Below are 19,973 nucleotides of genomic sequence, written 5' to 3' on the forward strand. Positions count from 1 at the left end.
AAAGAGATTAAATTTAATAGCCATTCCGTTTTAAAGTCATACTTTGTTTTCATCATACAAACACACCAAAAAAAGGCACAAGCCCCCACAAAATATATCTTCCTCATTACACTGATTTGGTATATCATCTGGAAGGCTTCACACAGGTCTGAACTCAGGAGAAAGAAAGGAATCTTACTTTTTCCTGACTTCTTAAATAAGTGTATGCATGCTTTCACATCTCACATCATTTCACATTCATGAGCTTTTGGTTTCTTTCAACTTCATTCTCCAAAAAGCACATTAGCCAGGTACTAACACACAGTACAAGGTGGTAAACTTACTGTGGTGTCTTCTGAACACGAAGCTATTACAAAGTCATTGAATGGGTTCCACTTGATGTCCAGAACATTTCCTTTGTGTCCACACACTCTGGGATAATGTGGGTCAAGCTTGCCTGTCTGGAAAAAAATAAATATAACCAAACTGAAGGTGAGCCATGGAATTACAGGATATTTTCAAGGCATCTCCAGAAAGAAACTTCTTTCTGCTTGTTGTCCTCCAAATGCCCTGGGTGCTCTCTGTCTGTTAAGGATGGGCTTTTGCTGTCCCTGCTAGTCAAGTCTTGATGATACCACCATAAAGGAAAGAAAGACTGACAGGCCTTCCTAAGAACATGCTGCTGTGAAAAATTTCCATGCATGCCTACACATTTGGAAGATAGTAATAGGTTCAGACACCAAAGAGTAATTTGGAGAAGAAATATCTATAAGTGAGATAAATCTTTCCTTGACATTTTTTAAAGATCTTTTGATGGGGGGACAAAAACAGCAAACTCCCCTTCAGAAGACATTTCCTACAAGCAGCAAAAAAAAAATTATCCAAGTTTTGGGTTTAGCAAAGAGGTATTTGTGACACATATTACAAATTGCAGTTTTTCTTTAGGCAAGCCATCTAAATCTCTCTGATGGTATTCAAATCCAGCCACTCACCAAATTCAATCAGCATTCTGGACTCTCAAAAAAACCCCAAAACCGTGCCATGATTAGGTGTCATTGGCACGGGGACAAATCCCACCCTGAGCATCCTAAGGTGTATTGGGAGCCTTGTGCCAGATGGGGGCTGTATTGCATTGAATAAACCCACACTGCCGGCACGGTCTCTGCTGTGAAGTCGTCTGAATATTTAAATTGTAGAAAGGGTGGTGGTGATTTTATTAACATTGAAGTAATGCTTGCTTCCCTCGGTAAGAAGCAGGAAAAGTGTGGGGAGCCCCCTGACCCACCCCAGACAACAGCTAAAGAGCAAAAGTCAGTCCCTGAAGAAGGGAGACATTACAACAAGCTGGTGGTGCTCACCAGCTTACTGCTTCCTACCTGGAAGAACTGCAGACCAAAATTATTGCAAATGTGAGGTGCTCTCCTAGAAAGAGGACACTTCTGTAGGTGCACTACTCCCTACACCTCTCCAGAGGTGGCCCTTAGGAGAGCAGAGCTGAGGGGAATCACTGCTGCCCCTAAACAGGCTGTGGATAGGATACAATTTTCCCAGCTTTTAAATTTTTGGGGGTTTTGCAATTTTGAATACAGAACAGGACACCAGTGTGTAACTATGCAATTTTGAATACAGAACAGGACACCAGTGTGTAACTATTCTGGCTTCACTGGAAAGTTTGTTGCATAAACTGGGACTAACCTGCTTTAAACTGAACATCCAAAGGGCTTTGAAATGTAAAAGACTGTGGTTTTTAAAACTACAGTCTAAACCAATTCCCTTTTATAACAGAGACAATGCAAAGAGATTTGGGAAGGCAGAAGAGAGATAAAAGGCCTTTAATAAGAAGCAATCCTCCACCCACAGTGTCCTTTTGTAGGCTTCAGAGCTTGGTTTCAAGATGACAACTAAAAGGGGTGGACAGCTGGATGGACAGGGATCCCTTGATCCTTAAGGGAACTCTGTCCCCTCCCAGAGCTAGCTGTCTGTCTGCTCCCCACTCATTTTAGGAGACTCCCAGGCTGTCCTAAGCCCAGTTTGCCTGACCCATCCTTCAGAGGTCTCTTACCCCACTCCCACTTCCCCAAACTTTTCCAAGACTTTGGAAAAGGAGCCCTTGTTCTCCCAGCTGCCAGTCTCACCTGCCCCACTGCAAGCTCTGGGACAAGATCAGGACTCACCACATTTGAACCCCCCTAGAGCCAACAAACATACATGACACAAAGCTACAGCTGCTGGTCTCAGATGCACATCTGGATGTGGAAGGGAAGATCTTCATTGCTGGAGGAAATTTCATTCCACAGATCAAAAACTACTTCAGTAACTAGATGTGTTGTCATTCCATGAAGTGGTACCTGACTTCCACAGCTGCCTGCAGAGCTTGAAAATGAGCAGTTTTTTAACCACTCCCTTTATAAAGTTCCAGCATTACTGAAAAGCTTGGAGCTCACTGACAAAAATCACTTCTAGTGGAACATGTGTCAAAACTCTCCCAGCAGATTTGTGTGGGGTAGATTACTGCAAGGTCAGTCAGCCCCACCTCTGCCCCTGAAGGGCACCAGCACAGCACTCAAATACATGTCAGTTCTGCAAGGCCAGTTCATCATCACGTTTGTTTTACAGCCCACAATCCCAGAGAGAAGGGAGGGGAGTTTGTGTCTATGAAGTCTGCACAGCCACAGATATCCTCCCTTTCACACCTGGTGCTGACACATTGTAAGACTGGAGATTGCAGACCTGGCCATAAATAATCTCCTGTCTCTTGGGACCTTCTTCTCACTTTTTTTTTTTTTGCTGCAGAGGAAGAGACAGATGTGGTCTCAACAGAGTCTGGTCGTCGGGAAAGGAAAAAGGCAGGACTTCATCTCTCAAAGGAAGGCCACAAAATTTCTCTCCCAGTCAAGATCTTTCCTTGGCATGCTGTGCATGCACTTCTCCCGCACATCTACACCCAGGCCACGCTGTGGGAAAGCAGCTGATCTCTCATTTACAGTCACTGAGCTCATGTCTCCTTGAACTTGTAAGATTTACAGTCAGCCTGTTCTGGGCACCAGGCAACCCCTGTGGCTGCAGCCCCTTCCCTCTCTGTTGAGGTGTGCTGCCCTTCCACCCAGCTGGTTTCAGTGGCACCAACTCACCAGGGTGTCACTGACAGGCCCTGTAACAGACCATTTCCAAAGTGATGGCAAATATTCAACTAATTTCTTATAAGGCTGAACGCAAAGGCCTGCTCTAGGGATGGTATCTAGGGCAAAGAACTCATTCTTTACATAACCTCCACTGTCCCTAGCCCTACCCCAGCCCCAGGCTGTCAGAGAAGAAGACTGGTGCAGAAGGAAAGAAGTGGTATTTATTCAAGGAGAGATGAGAGACCTTGGTGTCTGTGACTCAGCAGGAGAGGAGTACAACAAACAAGCAAGGAGGTGCAGTTAAACAGAGCGAAGCTGAGGCTTCATTCAATGACATCCTTAGATAGGCAGCCCCCCTAGCAGCAACACATGAAGAATGAACTAAAAAAACATTGGAGGGAGGGACAAGAACAGCTCCCTGAACAGGTTGTTTAACCTCTTCAGCAACTGTAGCCCTCCCTGTCCTGGCTACTATCTCTTGCTTTGACCAAATGTCGTCCTGGCTCTTGTCTCTTGGGCTCTTCCTCCACACTCTGTCCCACTTGGGAGGTGTCTGCTTCCCGTGAATCCGGTGAAAAATAACCACAGTCAGCTGTCCACTGTGAGAGGGCAATACTGTCCCAGAGACGTCTCCAGAACAAGCTGCCTTTGTGCCCAGGCAGCCAAGGCCACAAGCCAAGTGTCCAGCACGCTGTCTGCCATGGCTCACCTTCACAGCAAGTGATGGCCGTCACAAAAAGCCACCACCAAAAGCACAAGTCAAAAGTTTCTGCTTTGCACCAGATGGTACCACTTTGGAAGTGTATCAGACAAAACAAAGTAGCTGGTATGGCAGGTCCTGACTCAGGGAATCCCTTTTTTTGGGAGGCTGAGGCTGCTTTACCCCCCAACATAGGTAGGGAACTGGTATTCAGAGAACAGCTGTGTAAAGCACCTAATTTCTCTGATCCACAACCAAAGATTAATCCTTAAGGGATTAAGGGGATCCTTAAGGGACCCCTGTCCATTGCTCCATTTTGAAGCCATTAATTCTTCCAGACTCATCAGCACCCAGAACAGTGAGCCCCACCTCTGAACTGCAGCAGCATTTACATCTGCTCCTAACAGTCTGCTCCCTGGTCTCCAGAATCCCCTTCACCAAAAAAATCAAAAAGAGTTGCTCCTTAAACTTCTCCTCACAGCTTTATACATCTTGTCTTTTTTCCCAGACTGACTGAGGCCTGACCTGCAAAGTATGAAAGTACTTTTACATTTTCATTGACATACTTTAATTATCCTTTTCTGTATCTTTTTTAGTTCTACCATGCCTTTGATTTCTGCATGCAATATTTCAAAACTGGGTGGAGTATCTGAGCAGGTAAAAAGGAAAAATTACTACAAAGCCTAGCCAAGCTGAGAAGAGGTGAGAAGACAGAAAAATTAATAGTAATCAGTACAAGCATCTTCAGCTACTTTTGCCAGCACTTTGAGAGCTTGGTCCCACACGACATCCCACAGTCAACAGCTGTCTGCCTACAGATGCAGTTCTGTGATAAAGACAAGTTGCTGAGCCTCAACAGACCATCATTGCGGGGGCAGAAGTGAATCAGTCAGGAAAAACAGGGTAGTGGTTAATTTTAGAAGGACAGTCTCTAAACAGCACCAGCATTGAAGGAATGAATTAACAAAGTCCAGAAGGGCCAGAAACGGTGCTAGGCTTTTCAAGCACAACCAGTTCACTTTCATCCTTAGCAAATATATATTGAAAAAGTGGCATTACAATAACACCATCAATTAACTTTTAATTAAAGGCTGAACTTTTGCCTTTCATCTGTTCTGTCCTGATTCCAGAGAGATCATAATCCCATACTGAAGTTAATCCAGTGCATGCCTAATTTTACTGAAGCAATAAACATCAGACAGCCAGCTTCTCCCTCTCACCAGATACTAAATCACGAAAACTCATATCCATGGGATTTGTTTCTGAAAGGGAAGTCTTCACAACATCACTGCTTGAAGTTTAAGAGCTTCATTGCCTGATAACTTCACAAAGGAGAACTTCACTTCCATTCTTTCACAAAGGAGACAGTAGAACAAAACACACAATATTCTCCTTTGGTCACAGATGAATCCATGTCACTAAAGCATCTTTCTGGTTTTGCCCCCTTTATCCACTAAATACTCTTTAATTTGCAGTTTCTCTCAAGAGACAAACATCTGAACAGCACATTCTGCTGACTATACAAGAAAGGCAAATGAGTTGTAAAATGAAGCAAGGTGTTAAAAATCTGAAAGCAGCAATGCAAGACATAAAAATACACACATGCCAGGAGTCACCTGCTAGGGCAACTGGAGCCTCTTCCATCATTTTGCAATTTGGGCAACAGCATTAAGTGACTATCCTCTGCAACCTAGCTCCCTAGAAAGCCTGTCCCTCCTCCAGCCTCTTGATGGGTTCTGGAAAGCCAGCTCGCCCTAGGAGCTCACCTGCTTGATGGGAATGACGAGGAAGGCACCGCCGCCCACGCACTCGGTCACCACGGCGATGAAGCTGGGGTTCACGGCACAGAAGTAGTTGTCGTTGATGTTGTGGGTGATGGGCACACAGTCGTAGCACTTATCCTTGCTGGCAGCCTTGCCATACACGTGGCGGAACTTGGAGCTGCGGTACTGCGGGTGCCACGACATCTGCAAGGAGAGAAACACAACGTCCCAAGGCATAAGGACAGGCTGTCCTGGCAAGGCTTGCAGAACCCCACTCCCCTCTCCCCACCACAGGCTCACCCTCCCCACTTGGGCTGCTCACACCAACCCTCTGCCAGCAAGCTGCAGACACAGATTTTTCTGGTGTTCATCTCTTTGCCATAACCCTGTGGCATATCTCTGATGGAGAAAGGAGAATACAGGGAAGTGAAGCTCTGAGCACCACCAGCCAGCTGGGCTGCGCATGTGCCAGCAGTCCCTATCAGTGGGGAAGGCCCACATGGCAGCAAGTTCAAGAGGAGATGAATTCTGGTACAATAGAGCTCAGAGAGTATGAAAAATACAACATCTTGCACATGGAAAGCATGAAAGCTGGTGAGTGAACAAGCCAGTCGGGATGCATGCTTTGTTTAGCCCTCAGGTGGTTTAGGACCAAAACTTATGCTAAATTTTGCTCACATGAACAGAAAAAAGAAATTTGACAGATCATAGGAATAGCTGCAGTCACCTGTTGATGTTTGTTCCACAGACAATTATGTTCGCCTGTCTGGTTTATAACTGCACTGAAGCCCTCTGACAGACTGCATTTTAAATGGTGCTTAAATGACACATAAAGCATGCTAAACACAAGGACCCCTTCTCACAGAGAGCAGTGAGGCTTAATGGAACTGATTTAATGGATCTCACAAAATCATAGAGTCAGAGTCATAGAATGGTTTGGGTTGGAAAGGACCTTGAAGACCACCTAGCTCCAACCCCCCTGACATGAGCAGGGACACTTCCCACTAGACCAGGTTGCCCAAGGCCTTATCCAAACCAGCCTCAAACACTGTCAGGGATGGGACATCCACAGCTTTTCTGAGAAACATGTTCCAGTATCTCACCACCCTCACAGTTAAGAATTTCTTCCTAATATTTAATCTAAGTTTCCTCTCTTTCAGTTTGTATGCATTAGTCCTTGTCCTGCCACTACACTTCCTGGTGAAGACACATTCTCCACCTTCCCTGTAGAACCCTTCAGATACTGGAAGATTGCTGTTGAGGTTCCCATGCAGTCTTCTTTTCTCCAGGCTGAACAGCCCCAATTTTCTCAGCCTGTCCTCACTGGGGAGGTGCTCCAGGGCTTTTAGCAATTTCACAGCCCTCCTCCGAACTTGCTCCAGCAGTGCCATGTCATTATTGTGTGGGGGGCACCAAAACTGTATGCACTGTTCCAGGTAAGGTCTCATGAGAGCAGAGGAGTAGAATCCTGTCCTTCAACTGGCTATTTTCACATAGGAAACTATTAGTGCTGGTCAGAGAAGGTAATTAAGATATTAAATCCAGACCCCACAAGATTTAGAGAGCAAAAGGCCTACAATGAATGTAGGGAGAAGATTCTACTGCCCAAATGAAAAGAAATGCAGAAATGAAAAGAAAGGCAGGAAGGTTATGGGTGAAAGAGCACCTCACACAACAGCTGGGAATACAGGCAAATACTGTCAGAAGGCATGGTTTTGCCCCATATTGACCTCTTTAATGTGCATTTGATGAACAGTATTATCAGTGATGCTGGATCAACTATACTCCAATTTGGCAAGGGAACCCAGCCAAGCAGCTTTTGAGCAAGGCTTAGAGAGCTCACTCACATGGTTGAAGGGTTAAGGGAAGCATGCATGCAGTCAATGGCAGGAAGCAAAGTGCATCATCACCTGACAAGTAGAGGTCTAAGCAATTTTAAACCAAAATGTCCATGCTGCTGGCATGGTGCTGCATGCTCTTGGGATGCCTGTCAAAGGCTAAGGAACCATATGGCTCGATACTGGGCTGTCAAACTGGAGCTTTACAAGCTCTCATCAATTCAAAGTTCCACAAAGTTTACATACTGTGTCACACTGGAAGATTTGGGCTGTGAACAGTACTAGGACACAAATTCTGTCCTATTTCCTGCCTCCTCCCAGTTCTACGGACACGGCTCAGAGCCAACCGCACCTTGGACAAATACACATGACTGTAACAGTCCTGGCAGATCACCAGTAACTTTCATAGTCATCTTTGTTGCTCTCTTTTAGCTTAGCTTGTTTTACCTATGCTAACCCTGACTCATCCATATTTTTAGCTGAAAAAACCTCTTCCACAGAAAACATTAGGTGCAAAAGGCCTTTTGTACAGTGAGAGCTACCCGTGTCAAACAAAAACAGGGAAATGCAAGTTATTTGAAAAAGAAAGAAGCAATCCTGAAAGCTGATCTTGGAAAAGGAGGATGTTCACAGGCAGAAAGCAAGCTGAGCTTACACGCAGCTGGCTACCTCCCCAAAGAGCCCCAGAGATGCAGTGTTCTCAAACAATTTCATACTCCTTACAGTTTTAGTGGTTAGGTTTACACACACCAGGAGCAGAGGGAGGAATTGCTCTATTGCCCAGTTGCAGCAGGATGCAGCAGTGGCTTCTTACAGCAGGACTATTATCTTTCCAAAATGAACTAAACTGCCTGGCTGCAAAGTAATTCTAGCTACACTGCTTTCGAGCTGGGAGAGAGAGTGTGGTCCGAAGTTTCAAGCCTCTTCTGGAGAAAGGAGTGACCAAGCACAGAGGAGCAATTATTGAGAAAGCCAGGACTCTTCAGCTAGAGAAGCTCAGAAGGATCTTATCAATGCATACCAATACCTCAGTATTAGAGCAGTGGTAAAGAAGGCAGAAGCAGACTCTCCTCAGCAGTGCCCAGCAAATGGACAAGAAGCAATGGGTACAAACTGAAACTCAGAAAACTCCATTTATATGCAATGAAACACTTTTTCTCCGTGAGAGTTGTCCAACACTGGCACCTATTGCCCAAAACATTCTGGAGTCTCCATCCTTGGAGGCATGGTCCTGGGCAACTTTTCCAGTTGATCCTGCTTTGAGAAGAAGGATTGGACTAGATGATCTCAAGGGATCACTTCCAATCTCTACTTTTCTGTGATCCTGTGATTTTAGGGCCTCTGGATCTCAGCCATGTGTATCTTGTACTGCCCTAAAAATGCCACTGCCAACATTCCAAGATGCACACCCCATACAAGGCAGACTTTCAACCCAATAAACTTGAAGTGTGCCTTGCAGGCTCAGCTTTCTCACCTGTTCCTCTGGCAGGATGACAACACATTTCTTCCTTGTTAATAAAAACTGCTGTTTGGACAGGCAACCATTTTCAAAAAAGTGCAAAGAGCAACTTTTGGTATAAGGAATGGGGGGAGGGGGGAGAAAGTGACAAAAAATACACCAATATTTTGTCAGTAAGACAGGACTGGTTTTGCATTGCAAGAACAGGCACTATTATCTCCAAATAATTAAAAGGCATTATTTGAGCATTTTAAAACATCTGAAAATTAAATGTTTTGCCCAGTCCCTTAACAATATGCTTTCCTTCAATGCTTTTTGGACTAAGAAGTTACAGCATTACCTTTCTCCCTGCACTGGAGGGTCAGCCTAAGTGCAGAGGGTCTCTCCTTGCAGAGACATGTCTGAGCTGTGTGAGCCCATATGGGCAGAGCCCAGGGACCTGAAAATCCCCTGTGTAAGGCCTGAAGCCAGAGCTGAGGGATCCCCAGCTCACCTCACTGCTTATGGCACAGCAAGGTGCCAGGGTGCCCACAGCAGGGGCATGCAGACCACCCAGGAACATTGGGCAGCAGGCATGGACAGCAGATTTTGAGAGGCTGCTGGAACTGAGGTCTGGGTCCTCTTTCTGGTCAAAGAGGTGGAAGACCTCCCTCACTTGCTGCTCAGGCCTCTGGTGCCAGCACACAGACTGATCCAGGCCTGACAAAAGGGTAAAAGTGACTGATAAAGGGATCACTGACCTCTGCCAGGGTAGCGCAGAGCCCTTTGCCTCCTGGAGAAAGAAGGAAGGCAGCACAGCTTTTGTAATCCAGGAATCGGCCTCATGCCTTCCCTTCTCATCATCCGTGTCCTAATTCCCAATATTGATAGCCTCCCTGTAGAAGGGAGGAGAACCGGGATGGAGTGAGACAGTGCAGATTTTAGCCCTGTTCATGTATTTCTAACCATACAGCTGATGTAAAGACTGTGCTTAGCAATGTCCTCTCACTCAGCTCTCAGGGAACACATCCTGGGACTTCGTGGACTTTTCATTACCACCTCTCCCAGCAAAGAACATTAAGTAGATCTTTTTCTGAAGCTGCCAAGAATTCCTGGAGAAGGATAGAAGATCCCTACAAGCGCTTCTCAGATCCCTGCTTACCAGGTCGGATACAGCTTTTCCAGGCTGGACAGTGTTTCCAGACACCTTCTGCCTATTGAGATGTGCAACCCTAGCACATCATCTAAAACCTGATGCCTCAGGTTTTAGCTTTTATATTTTTCAGATTTTTTTCTGCTTAATGTGTAAGTCTAGGCTTCATATTATGGGATAGCAAGCTCTCTTCACAGAATAGGTAGACAAAATTCCTTCTCTAGCGGGGGACCCAAGGACAGCTGATCCAGATCTCAGGCCCAAGAGCATAAACAACAGTGGACTGAAGAGAGAAAACAAGAAGGATGGGACTTCATGGGCTGGGGCTGTAATTGGACAATTAGCTCCAATATGCTAATGGACCAGATAAAAAAATGCTAATGGATCAGATAAAAAAGTGAGAGATCCTGTGACCAGTCACCCATTTTTGTGGCCATTCTGGGTTGGCTGCCCAAAGTGGATCTATTGAGGACTCTTAGCAAATACCTACTTTATTCTTTACTTCTGTCTAGTGTCTGTTCTAGGTCAGCCTTCACAAGGCATCACTAGCACTGGAAACACTATCTCATGAAAGAATATGTTGTACTTCACACAAAATAGAGTCAAATACACCCATTTGCTTCAGAATTCCTCACTGCTGGCATGAAGAGAGGAAGTAGTTCATTGTCTCTGCGAGCAGGGCAATGCAACTATAAGAGATATAGCAAAGACACACACTTTAAAATTGTTTCTGTAGCCTCTCACTGTAGGCATTCCTGGATCTTCACTCCAACCAAGAATACTACTCCGAGAGGCAGATCTGATTGTGAGGAGAGTCCCAACTACAGAGCGGAGGAAACTTCATGAAAGCTTGATGCAGCAAGTGCAGTCAGCAAAAAGTCATGGAAGGAAGTGCAGAAGGGAATCAACCAAGAATCTGTTGCTTGGTTATCTCTTCTTCTCTCTTTTTTTTTTTTTTTTTTCTTTTTTTTTTAAGACAGAGCTCCACGGTTATGTCTGAAAATACGAGATAAAAAAGCAAAGCCATAAAAAATGTCAGCCCAGTACTCAGAACAGGTCTGAATTTTCTTTCTGGCACCTGAAAGGGTGCCTAGAAAACCAATGAGGTATCAAGCACAGCCTACTCAGCTCTTTGGGGCTTACCAAACATGACCATCAAAATGGTTGTGTGACCTCTAGAGAGCAGGCAGTTAAGACAGACTCCAGTTCCACCACCTGTCTTCAGAAATACAATGCAGTACCACTGAAGGGACTTAGCTCTGCTTTAGCTCTCATTCTTTTACATGGCTGTTTATAAAATGCTAGCTTTTCATGACTCACCTGTAAAACATAACTGCTTATGTCTCAGCCCCTGCCAAAGGAGGGAGCTCCTAGAAGGGTGGTGAAGCCTAGGGATGTCTGCAGCACTCCAGTACATTCTTATGAGAGCCATGCTGTGGCATATTAACTACACCTGAGGAAATGTCAGACCAACCAAACAGGCATATGCCTGTACAAATGAACTGAACACGATTCACCATCAGCCAGCAAGTCCCCAGTTTTCCTATTGCATCCCACTTACCCTAGGATTACAGATTTGCCTGCATCATTGTATTGGTTTTGTATGGCTTGGTTTTGGTAACAAAGGGTCAGAGGTGTGACTTCCATGAGAATTTGCTGGAAGCTTCTTCTATGCCCAATAGAACCAATCCCTGGTGGCTCCAAAGATGCACATGCCACTGGCCAAGGCTGGGCCAATTAGAAATGATGGTAACCCCTCTGTGATAACATGCTTAAGAAGAGTTGTAAACAAAAAGAAGTTGGAGAGCTGTAATTGCAACCAGAGAAGAGCAGAGAGAGAACATGTGAGAAGAACAACTCTGCAGACACCAAGGTCAGTGAAGAAGGAGGGGCAGGAGCTGCTCCAGGCACCGGAGCTGAGATTCCTCTGCAGGCTGTGGTGCAGCCCATGGTGATGCAGCTGTGCCCCTGCAGCCCATGGGGATCCATGGGGGATGCAGAGATCCACCCACAGCCCATGGAGGGGCCCATGCTGGAGCAGGTGGATGGCTGGAGGAGGCTGTGATCTTTTGGGAGACCTGTGTAGAGAGGGGCCCTGCCCCCAGGCTGGAGCAGCCTGTCCTTGGAGCACTGCACCCTGTGGGAAGAGTGACCCACACTGCAGCAGTTTGAGGGGCACTGGCGCCCATGAGCTGGAGCCACGTCAGAGAAGCTCATGGAGAACCGTCTCCCATGGGAGGGACCCCAGGTGCAGCAGGAGAACAGCCTCGGCTGATGAACTGACCAAAACCCCTATTCCCTGTTTCTTGCACTGCTGTGGTAGGAGGTAGAGCTGGAAGGAGGGAGGGGTGTGAGGAGGGTGTTTTTAAGAGTTTGTTTTACTTGTCATTATCCTGCCCTGAGTTTCTCAATAATAAATTCAATTAATATCTCTAAGTCAAGCCTGTTTTGCCCGTGATGCTATTTGATGAATGACCACTTCCCGTTCCTTAATCTCAACCCAGGAACCCTTCATTAAATTTTCTTTCCTCTGTCCAGTTGCAGAGAGGAGTGAGTAAGCAGCTTTTGTGAGTGCCTGGCATCTGCCCTGGGTCAACCCATTACAATCATGCATGACATTTGTGAATTCTGGATTAATTTATCTTGGTCCTGGAGAGAATAACCACATGGAAAAAGTGAAATGTGTTGAGGAAACCCAGATATATGGTAGCTTAATCCAGATCAAACTGAGAGCACCCTCTACTCTGGCACCACAGTGTTTTGTGAAAGACTCACAGCGGCAGAGTCAGCCCCAGTACTGTAAAAACTCAAAACTTTGTCAATGCTTTATTCTACCATTTCTCATCTTTGATAACCTTAGCAGTTTTGATATCCCTGGCAGGGCTGGGAGCAGACCAGAAATTATTTTCCTTACATCCTGGGAAAGGCCTGAAAGAAGATTGATGGGCACCTTATCTCCTACAAATACCAGTTCTTGGGTGCGGCCTCACACCCTGCTAGGAGGTGACCTCTCCAGCACACAGTCCTGGACTGCTCGTGGTCTGGCACCTTCAGCCCCATCCACAAGCTGATTTCTCTTACTCTGAGCAGAAAATTAATGTGTGGAAGGATGGGAATTATGAAAACACAAGCAAACAAACAAGCAAAAGACCACCACAACAACCAATCGCAAAACCAATCCAAAAACCAGAATGAGGCACTTGAGCAGAATCAGATCATAGACAGTATCTGATGTGGGTTAAAAAGAGCACAAATGATAGGGGTCACATCACATCTGGAAGGAGGGGAACTGGAGTGCTTTGGCAGCAATGAGATCTCTCACTCTGCTCACCCAGGGAACCACAGCCAGGCAGTGTGACCGTGACACCCCAGGGAAGAATTATCTACAAAGCAGAGCTCTTCTCATTACCCTGTGAATAGACATGCATATCTCCAGCTATGATGGCACCAGAAAAGTTGGGAGCCAGGACTTCCATGCTGCCGACTGCCAAGAAGGTGACTCATTTTCTACTTCCCAGATGCCCAGAGCAGGACTATCAGGTACCAGGCCCCCACCTGCTAAACTAACCCCAAGGGCTCAGCATCGTGACTCTCTTGGAGCCAAGAGTGTCTGCTGCCACCCATCCCAATTCAACAATGAGCTTAGTGTTGGTGATAATTTCTGTTGGCGACTTTATACAAGGGAAAAGGCTGAACAACCCCACCATTCACCAACCTGGATGTTCTCCATGTACTTTCTTTCCTTACAGGCATATTCCCTATTCTGAAAAAAAAAGCAAGAAATGAGGTACACTGGCTTTGTGTTGAAGTACCAAGTCACGGCATGAGTTGTCTGTATTTTCAGGAGAGAAATTACATGAAAGAAGTGTGCACACAAGAGGATGCTGTATACTGCGTGCTCACACCCCATTCCACTGGACTGCACTGGGATTTCTGTTCAGCTTGTGCTTCCATCACCAGCAACATGAACGCTAGACAAAAAAAAAAACTCAGCTCTGGGCACTGCTCTTGAGGACATGCCAGAGAGTTAGAGGAGAATTCAGGGCAGAGCTGTATGGACCAGTGATCAGAGGTGTGAGATCTGCTAAGAAATCCTAAAAACATTGGGGTGGAGATGAAGGAGGGAAGCCATGACAGTACGCTTCAAACACAGAACAAGTTGGTACAGGGAGGATATAAATCATCTGCTTTCAAAGTCTAGGGGAGACATGAGAGTCAAAAGACATGTGTTTTAACTGCATCAAAGAAGTTTCCAATTAGGGAGCAGCAAAACTTTTATCAGTCATAGGAGTGGGAGAGAGAATGGCATTAATCTCCCCTGGCATTTCCCAGGCAGATTCAATAAAAGCCTAGCAATGATTACAGAGCTACAGCTGCTCCTGATTTGGACAGAAAACAGACTCACAGAGATTGGCGAGAAATCAGATAATAATTTTAATTTCATGTGCAATAAGTCTGCTATGTCCGGAGTGTGGCAGGGCTATGCACCCACTCATCCTGGCTGCACTAACCCACTCAGAAGTGCACCTGCTACCTCCATTTTAAGCAATTTTCAGTTGCAGTACTTAATGCCAAAATTTCCATTTTTAACATCCAGGGACAAAGCAGCTGAATCAGATATAGCTACTTCAGAACAACCTGCTTCATTATGGCACCAAGAGCTGAGTAGCAATTAAAACTGTTTATCAATGACCATTATTCCAAACACTAACTGGCCAGAGTAGCTCCTTCCAAATACATCACTCTTCAGGGTTACTGTTAAGAGGGGTGTAATGGTAGATGAAAGGCAAAAGTTTAATTTCAGTTTGTTTGTTTGATGCAGAGTTTGACCTGAAACCTTTTCTGCCGCATTGTAAAAACAAGTGGGCCCTATTTCCTTGAGGTTAATCTCAGGAGCTCTGTGAGACTGCAAAAAAGACTTGTAGAGGGACAAGACCACCCCATCCAGACACAGACCTGAAGATACTGGTGAGCAAAAGGGGTGGCAGCACTTTCAAAAGCAGAGATCACATGATATCACTGCAAAAGAAGTAAATGGATACATAAAAGCATTAAAGCAGTACAAAATGCCACCTGGAGAATTCACAGGAGCTGAACAAGTCCAGTAGACACAAGAAATTTCTGCTCTTGGCAAGGCCACATAAAGCTCCTTCAGGAAGGTGTCTGAGGTCTCTGGCACCAGAAAATTTTTCAAGATAACCAGGCTGGAAATCACCTTCCTGTTTGCAGAGAGTTGTTCTCGGTGCCCAGAGCTACCCATGGCCCATCCCAACACCCATCTCCTGAGGGACCTGGCTCTGGACAGGAGCTACACCCTCTGCATACGTCCTGCACAGCAGGGTCCTGGCTGCACCCAGAATCCACCCAACACGCCTCTGTCCAGGCACAAACCCTCCACTGCTTGTGTTCCCCACTCCAACACTGTCACTGTTGCACTGATTCAAGGCAGTGAAGGGAGGAGGCTCACAGCTGACTCCAGTGACACACACAGGCATTCTACTCCATCACCTGTAAGATATTAGAAACCTTTTTTACGAGTTTTGTACAAACTATGCCTGTGCAAACACGAGATCACTGCCTGTAGAGCATCACATTAGAGTAGTCTTGTGAGTCTCTCACAAGACTGTATTACAGTCTTAGCATGGAAGCAGTGCACAAAAAGGCTGTGTGGACTGCAGAAGCAGCACTCAATTAAGCCAATTTAGACAGGCAGTATTTTTATTCCAAATAACAGTTTGTAAATTCTAACAGGTAAGAAACAGAGGCACAGATTGCCAGTCTCTGTTCTTGATCTCTGGATCATACAGGCCATTCACTGAAGAGCTGGGTTTGGTGACCCTTTTGGGTGCCTTGCAACTCAAAATATTCTGTGAAATCTGTGAAACCCTGTTGCAGCAATCAGAGAACAGACAGAGCTCTCCAAGAGACCACAGTGTGGCACAGCATCTCCTGAAGAGACAAACTTGTACCCTTCCCCATCCATCCCACAATGACACACTCACTCTCCTCAGGACACCTGGGCTCAGAGCCCTGCAGTTCACAGAGCACGATGGTTCCATTGCACAGGTCCATCGTGCACATGGCACATGCCCCATGCCGAATGATTGCTTTAAGTTCTCTTGTGCTGCCCACCTCTGAGCAGAGTAGAAACACATTAATTACAATGAATTAATAATGGTTATGTCTGCTTCATGCTACCCCAGCTTTGTGCAAGAAGTCCCCCTTCTCCTTGAGACCTGTTCTCCACACAGCCTGTGCAGTATTCCTGCATGAAAGCTGCAGGAAGACGCAATCTGAAATCCAGCCAAACCTCTGGAGACCTAGTCCCAGTGCAGTCCCAAAGAAACCACATAACATGACAGTCTACCAAAAAAAAAAAAAAAAGTTTAAGTACTGTTTCCTACTGTTCACAGACAGTTTTCCAAACTCTGCCTATACCTCTTACTTGCCACTCTGAAAAGCACTTTAGATGTTCAAATGATCCAGCCTGATAAGTTGGACTCTCTTTCTCCTGTGTCTCCTTACTCCCAGGGAATCAAGAGAATTTGATCAAATCAAAACCCTTTCCAGAAGTCTCAACCCCTCAAAAGTTAGAGGTAATTTGAAAAGCAGAGAGACCAACAGAGAAAAAATATACTGTCCTCATTCTTTTTCTTGTATGCAGGGTCAAAAGAGATAAAAAGGGGAGAAAAGAAGGAATACAAATGCTAGAAGGGGTATTTTGAAAGTTACAATGAACACTTCAGTCTCAAATGCCATCAAAATTTCATTTCCCTTTTACCTTCTCGTTTGGAATGCTAAACTTGCATTGCATTAGTAATGCCTCTTCCCTTTCAGCCTAACAATTTTTAAGTGATGTTTCCATGGCCAAAAAACCCACAGGGGCAGCCTTACAACTCTTGAGAGAACTGTTTGCAATCACCCAAGGAGAAGCCGCAAGAGATTCAAACTTCCAACCTCATGCAAAAAAAGCAGATGGAAAGTGGCACAAGGATATACAGCCAGAAAACTCCCGAGAAGACACACATCCTCTTCTCAGTTCTGTACTACCAGTCCATACAATAAAATCTCTACCTGCATGCAGCTCCAAGTAATAAAATCAAACAGAAATAAAAATCATTGTCATTTCCAGAATCTTCCTAGATCCATTATTTTCTCTGGTGCCTTCCCTCCTTCTTTTTTGAAATCGTCCATCATTTTCATCCATCTTATCCTTCTCCTATTCTGCTAAAATCTCTCTCCTCCCCTCCACTTTTCTTCCACACCACTTATTCTCTCAAAATTCATTCCTCCCCATCCAAAAATGAATAAGTTAACTCGATGCCTAAAGGTAAGAAGAGTCACTCTGGGAGACTCAAAAAGCCCTTTCAGCTATCTCGTCTCTGCCAACGACAATGAGACAATGCTTGCATCCCAATGACAAGAAAAAGATGTACATGAAGTCGGCTTCAGCACTGCCTCATGCTGAACACCCAGCTATGTATTTGAACTAGGGGATACATTCCCATTCCCAGTACCCCTGGACTTGTAGAAAGGAAACAGTTAACCACATGGTTTTAAATAAGGCAATTAATATATCATGAAACACTGCTGGTTTTCTGCCTGAGAGCCAGCTACATGCACTGTAAATTTCATGACATGGCTCCATACAGAGCAAACTGTACAAGAGAGCTCCATAAAAATTATGGAGCTCTCTTGTACAGAGTGAGGAGAGCCCCCTCCTCACTCTGCTGTCCCCACAACACATTTATGTTGAAGCAGGAAGACATGTGCTACCTGCTCCCAAAGCAGGCTTCTGCATTCTTAACACAGGCACAGGGGCCTGGTTTCAGTGTCTCTCTGCTTTAAGCAGACTATTGCCCCCTCTCCTGATCAGAGAGGTGTGATTCTTGCTGCATCTTGTTTCCTGATGAGTCTCGGCAGAGGAACATCTGCTAAGCAGGCTGCTCTAAAACTTTCTGCTTTAACTAGCAGAGAGCCAGCATCAGGGCACAGGGCACAGCCCTGATCAGGGAAGCAGTGCAGTGCAGTACATACCTCCTGCCAGCAAGGTTAACGAGTCTCACACAGCCTGCAGAAGGCATCTGTCACCTCTGTGAGACGCACTAGCAAGACTCATGCACAAGCACCTTCACTGGGATACAGCTGCTTTTAGCAGCTAACTAATCAACTAAGACACCTAAGTCCCAGGTCCACACAGCTGGACTGGGACAGTTTTGGCAAACACAAACACATCACATAATTATATTTACTCTGAATTATGCTATTAATGCTTCTTTCACAGGGCGAAGATCTCTCTCCTCAGGATCTGGTACTGCAGCCCTGCCCCTGCGGTTATGCAAGAGAATTCAAGGAGACAGGCATTGAAAAAACAGTGTGCAGATACTTCTCACTTCCAGACAGCTTTAACATCTTCAACCTCACATGGCTCCAGATGCATTCCTCACCCTTTCTTCTTGCCTTATGCAGAGAAAGGGCTGCTGGCTGCAACGCTGATAGGAGCACAGTGATCACAAAGCAAGCAAGCAATGAGAAAGGTGTCTGTTTGTTATGCTAGTCTGCAGGTGTCACTTTTTAGTAAAAGCAATCCATGCAATTTCCCATTCCGTGTGTCCTCATTTGCCACCAGCTATCATGGATATGAAAAGGGCTTCATTAGAAACAGGAGAGTGGGGAAACATATTGCTCTTGCTAAATCAAGTAATGTAGTAAGGTGTATTTTTCTTCCAGTAGCATGCACTCATCCCAAAAAGGTTTTGGAAGAGAGGACAGACCTGTGCAAACACAGACCATGCTCAGGCATGAGCAGTCAGCCCACTGGAGAACAGTCCAGTCATCATTTATTCACCCCCACACCAGTACTAGTCCCAGGCAGACCTAATTCTGATCCCATTCTCCTCTTTTCCCTTTCATCTGAAGCAGCAGTAAGGGACAGCTTTATCACATGTGGAAGTTAACTTTCTGGCTAAAAGAAAGGCTGTCCTCAGTGACATGCCAGTATGGCTCCAGCTGTCTCCAGCTGCACCTTGCAAACTCCCTGAAGGGAGACTCCTTCACTCTCCTGGTGCCTTGCACCACCTTCCTTAGGCTGACCTACCCTCACAGACTTCTGCCCACGCTCTCCATGCACGACCTGGAGAACCAGCAGAGCAGGGAGTACCTTCAGGAGCACCTGCCTCTTGCTTCCAGAGAGGACTCACCAGCAGCCAGAGAGAAGCCAGTGGGGTTGGGCTTGTACTCTCTTAATCACTAATTACATGAGTGTTCTCCAAAATACCAAATCCTATGCACCACCAGGCAGGTGGGGAGGCAATCCCTGGTTCAGCCTGCAAAGAAACTAGAGGAGACCCCTCAAAATACCAAGGGAGTTACTGCACTGCCAAGCTGGTAGAAGAGTGGGCGGAGGCTTTGACAAGACATCCTTTTGCTTCATTGGGCTGAGACAAACCCTCATCCTAACCTACCAGCAGCTCTTGCTCCCCGAGAGGAAGGTCTTTATAATAAAGGCAAATGCTCCTCTCTCCTGTCCTCTCCTGCTCAGTGATAACTTGTATATAACAAGATCTTCCCATGAGAATGTACATCAACAAATCAAGGCCAAGCCCTCAATACAGCCATCCAAACTTTGTGTTGAAAGGGTCATGCTGTCCCTTCTCATTTTAAGCATTCCTTTTCTTGGGTTGTGAAAGCTTTTGGGTAAGGCTGTGTGAAATACACTGCTGTCCCTATGGAGAAAATACTGCTAAGAACTGATCTTGGATACAAGCATTTAACAAATTATCTGCTAAATTACCTGTTCCAACAACTGGCAATGGTACTCCATGTATCACCTTCCAGTCTTCTGGTACTGAGAAGAACTAGTACACACTCACTGGTGTACTAGGAAGATGCAGGTGTCAGAATAGAGCTCCAGCTTTTCAGCTTCTTTCTTAAAGGAAATGTGAAACTTTTATTTTGCCCTGAGAAGGCAGAAAGTATAA

The 19,973-nt window shown here is 45.6% G+C and overlaps 1 protein-coding gene across 2 annotated transcripts in view; it reads right to left on the reverse strand.

Moving 5' to 3' along the window:
* The window catches only part of CORO2A (coronin 2A), a 57,446-nt gene that overhangs the window by 15,839 nt on the left and 21,634 nt on the right, over positions 1 to 19,973 (reverse strand). For both annotated transcript variants that reach the window (XM_030237406.2, XM_030237405.2), the window contains exons 2-3: positions 5,568 to 5,768; positions 324 to 440 (exon numbers count right to left, since the gene is read on the reverse strand). In XM_030237406.2, the coding sequence (XP_030093266.1) occupies positions 324 to 440; positions 5,568 to 5,768 (318 nt within the window). The remainder of the gene's footprint in view (positions 1 to 323; positions 441 to 5,567; positions 5,769 to 19,973) is intronic.

Source organism: Serinus canaria, chromosome Z (assembly GCF_022539315.1).
Source record: "Serinus canaria isolate serCan28SL12 chromosome Z, serCan2020, whole genome shotgun sequence".
Lineage (NCBI taxonomy): Eukaryota > Metazoa > Chordata > Aves > Passeriformes > Fringillidae > Serinus > Serinus canaria.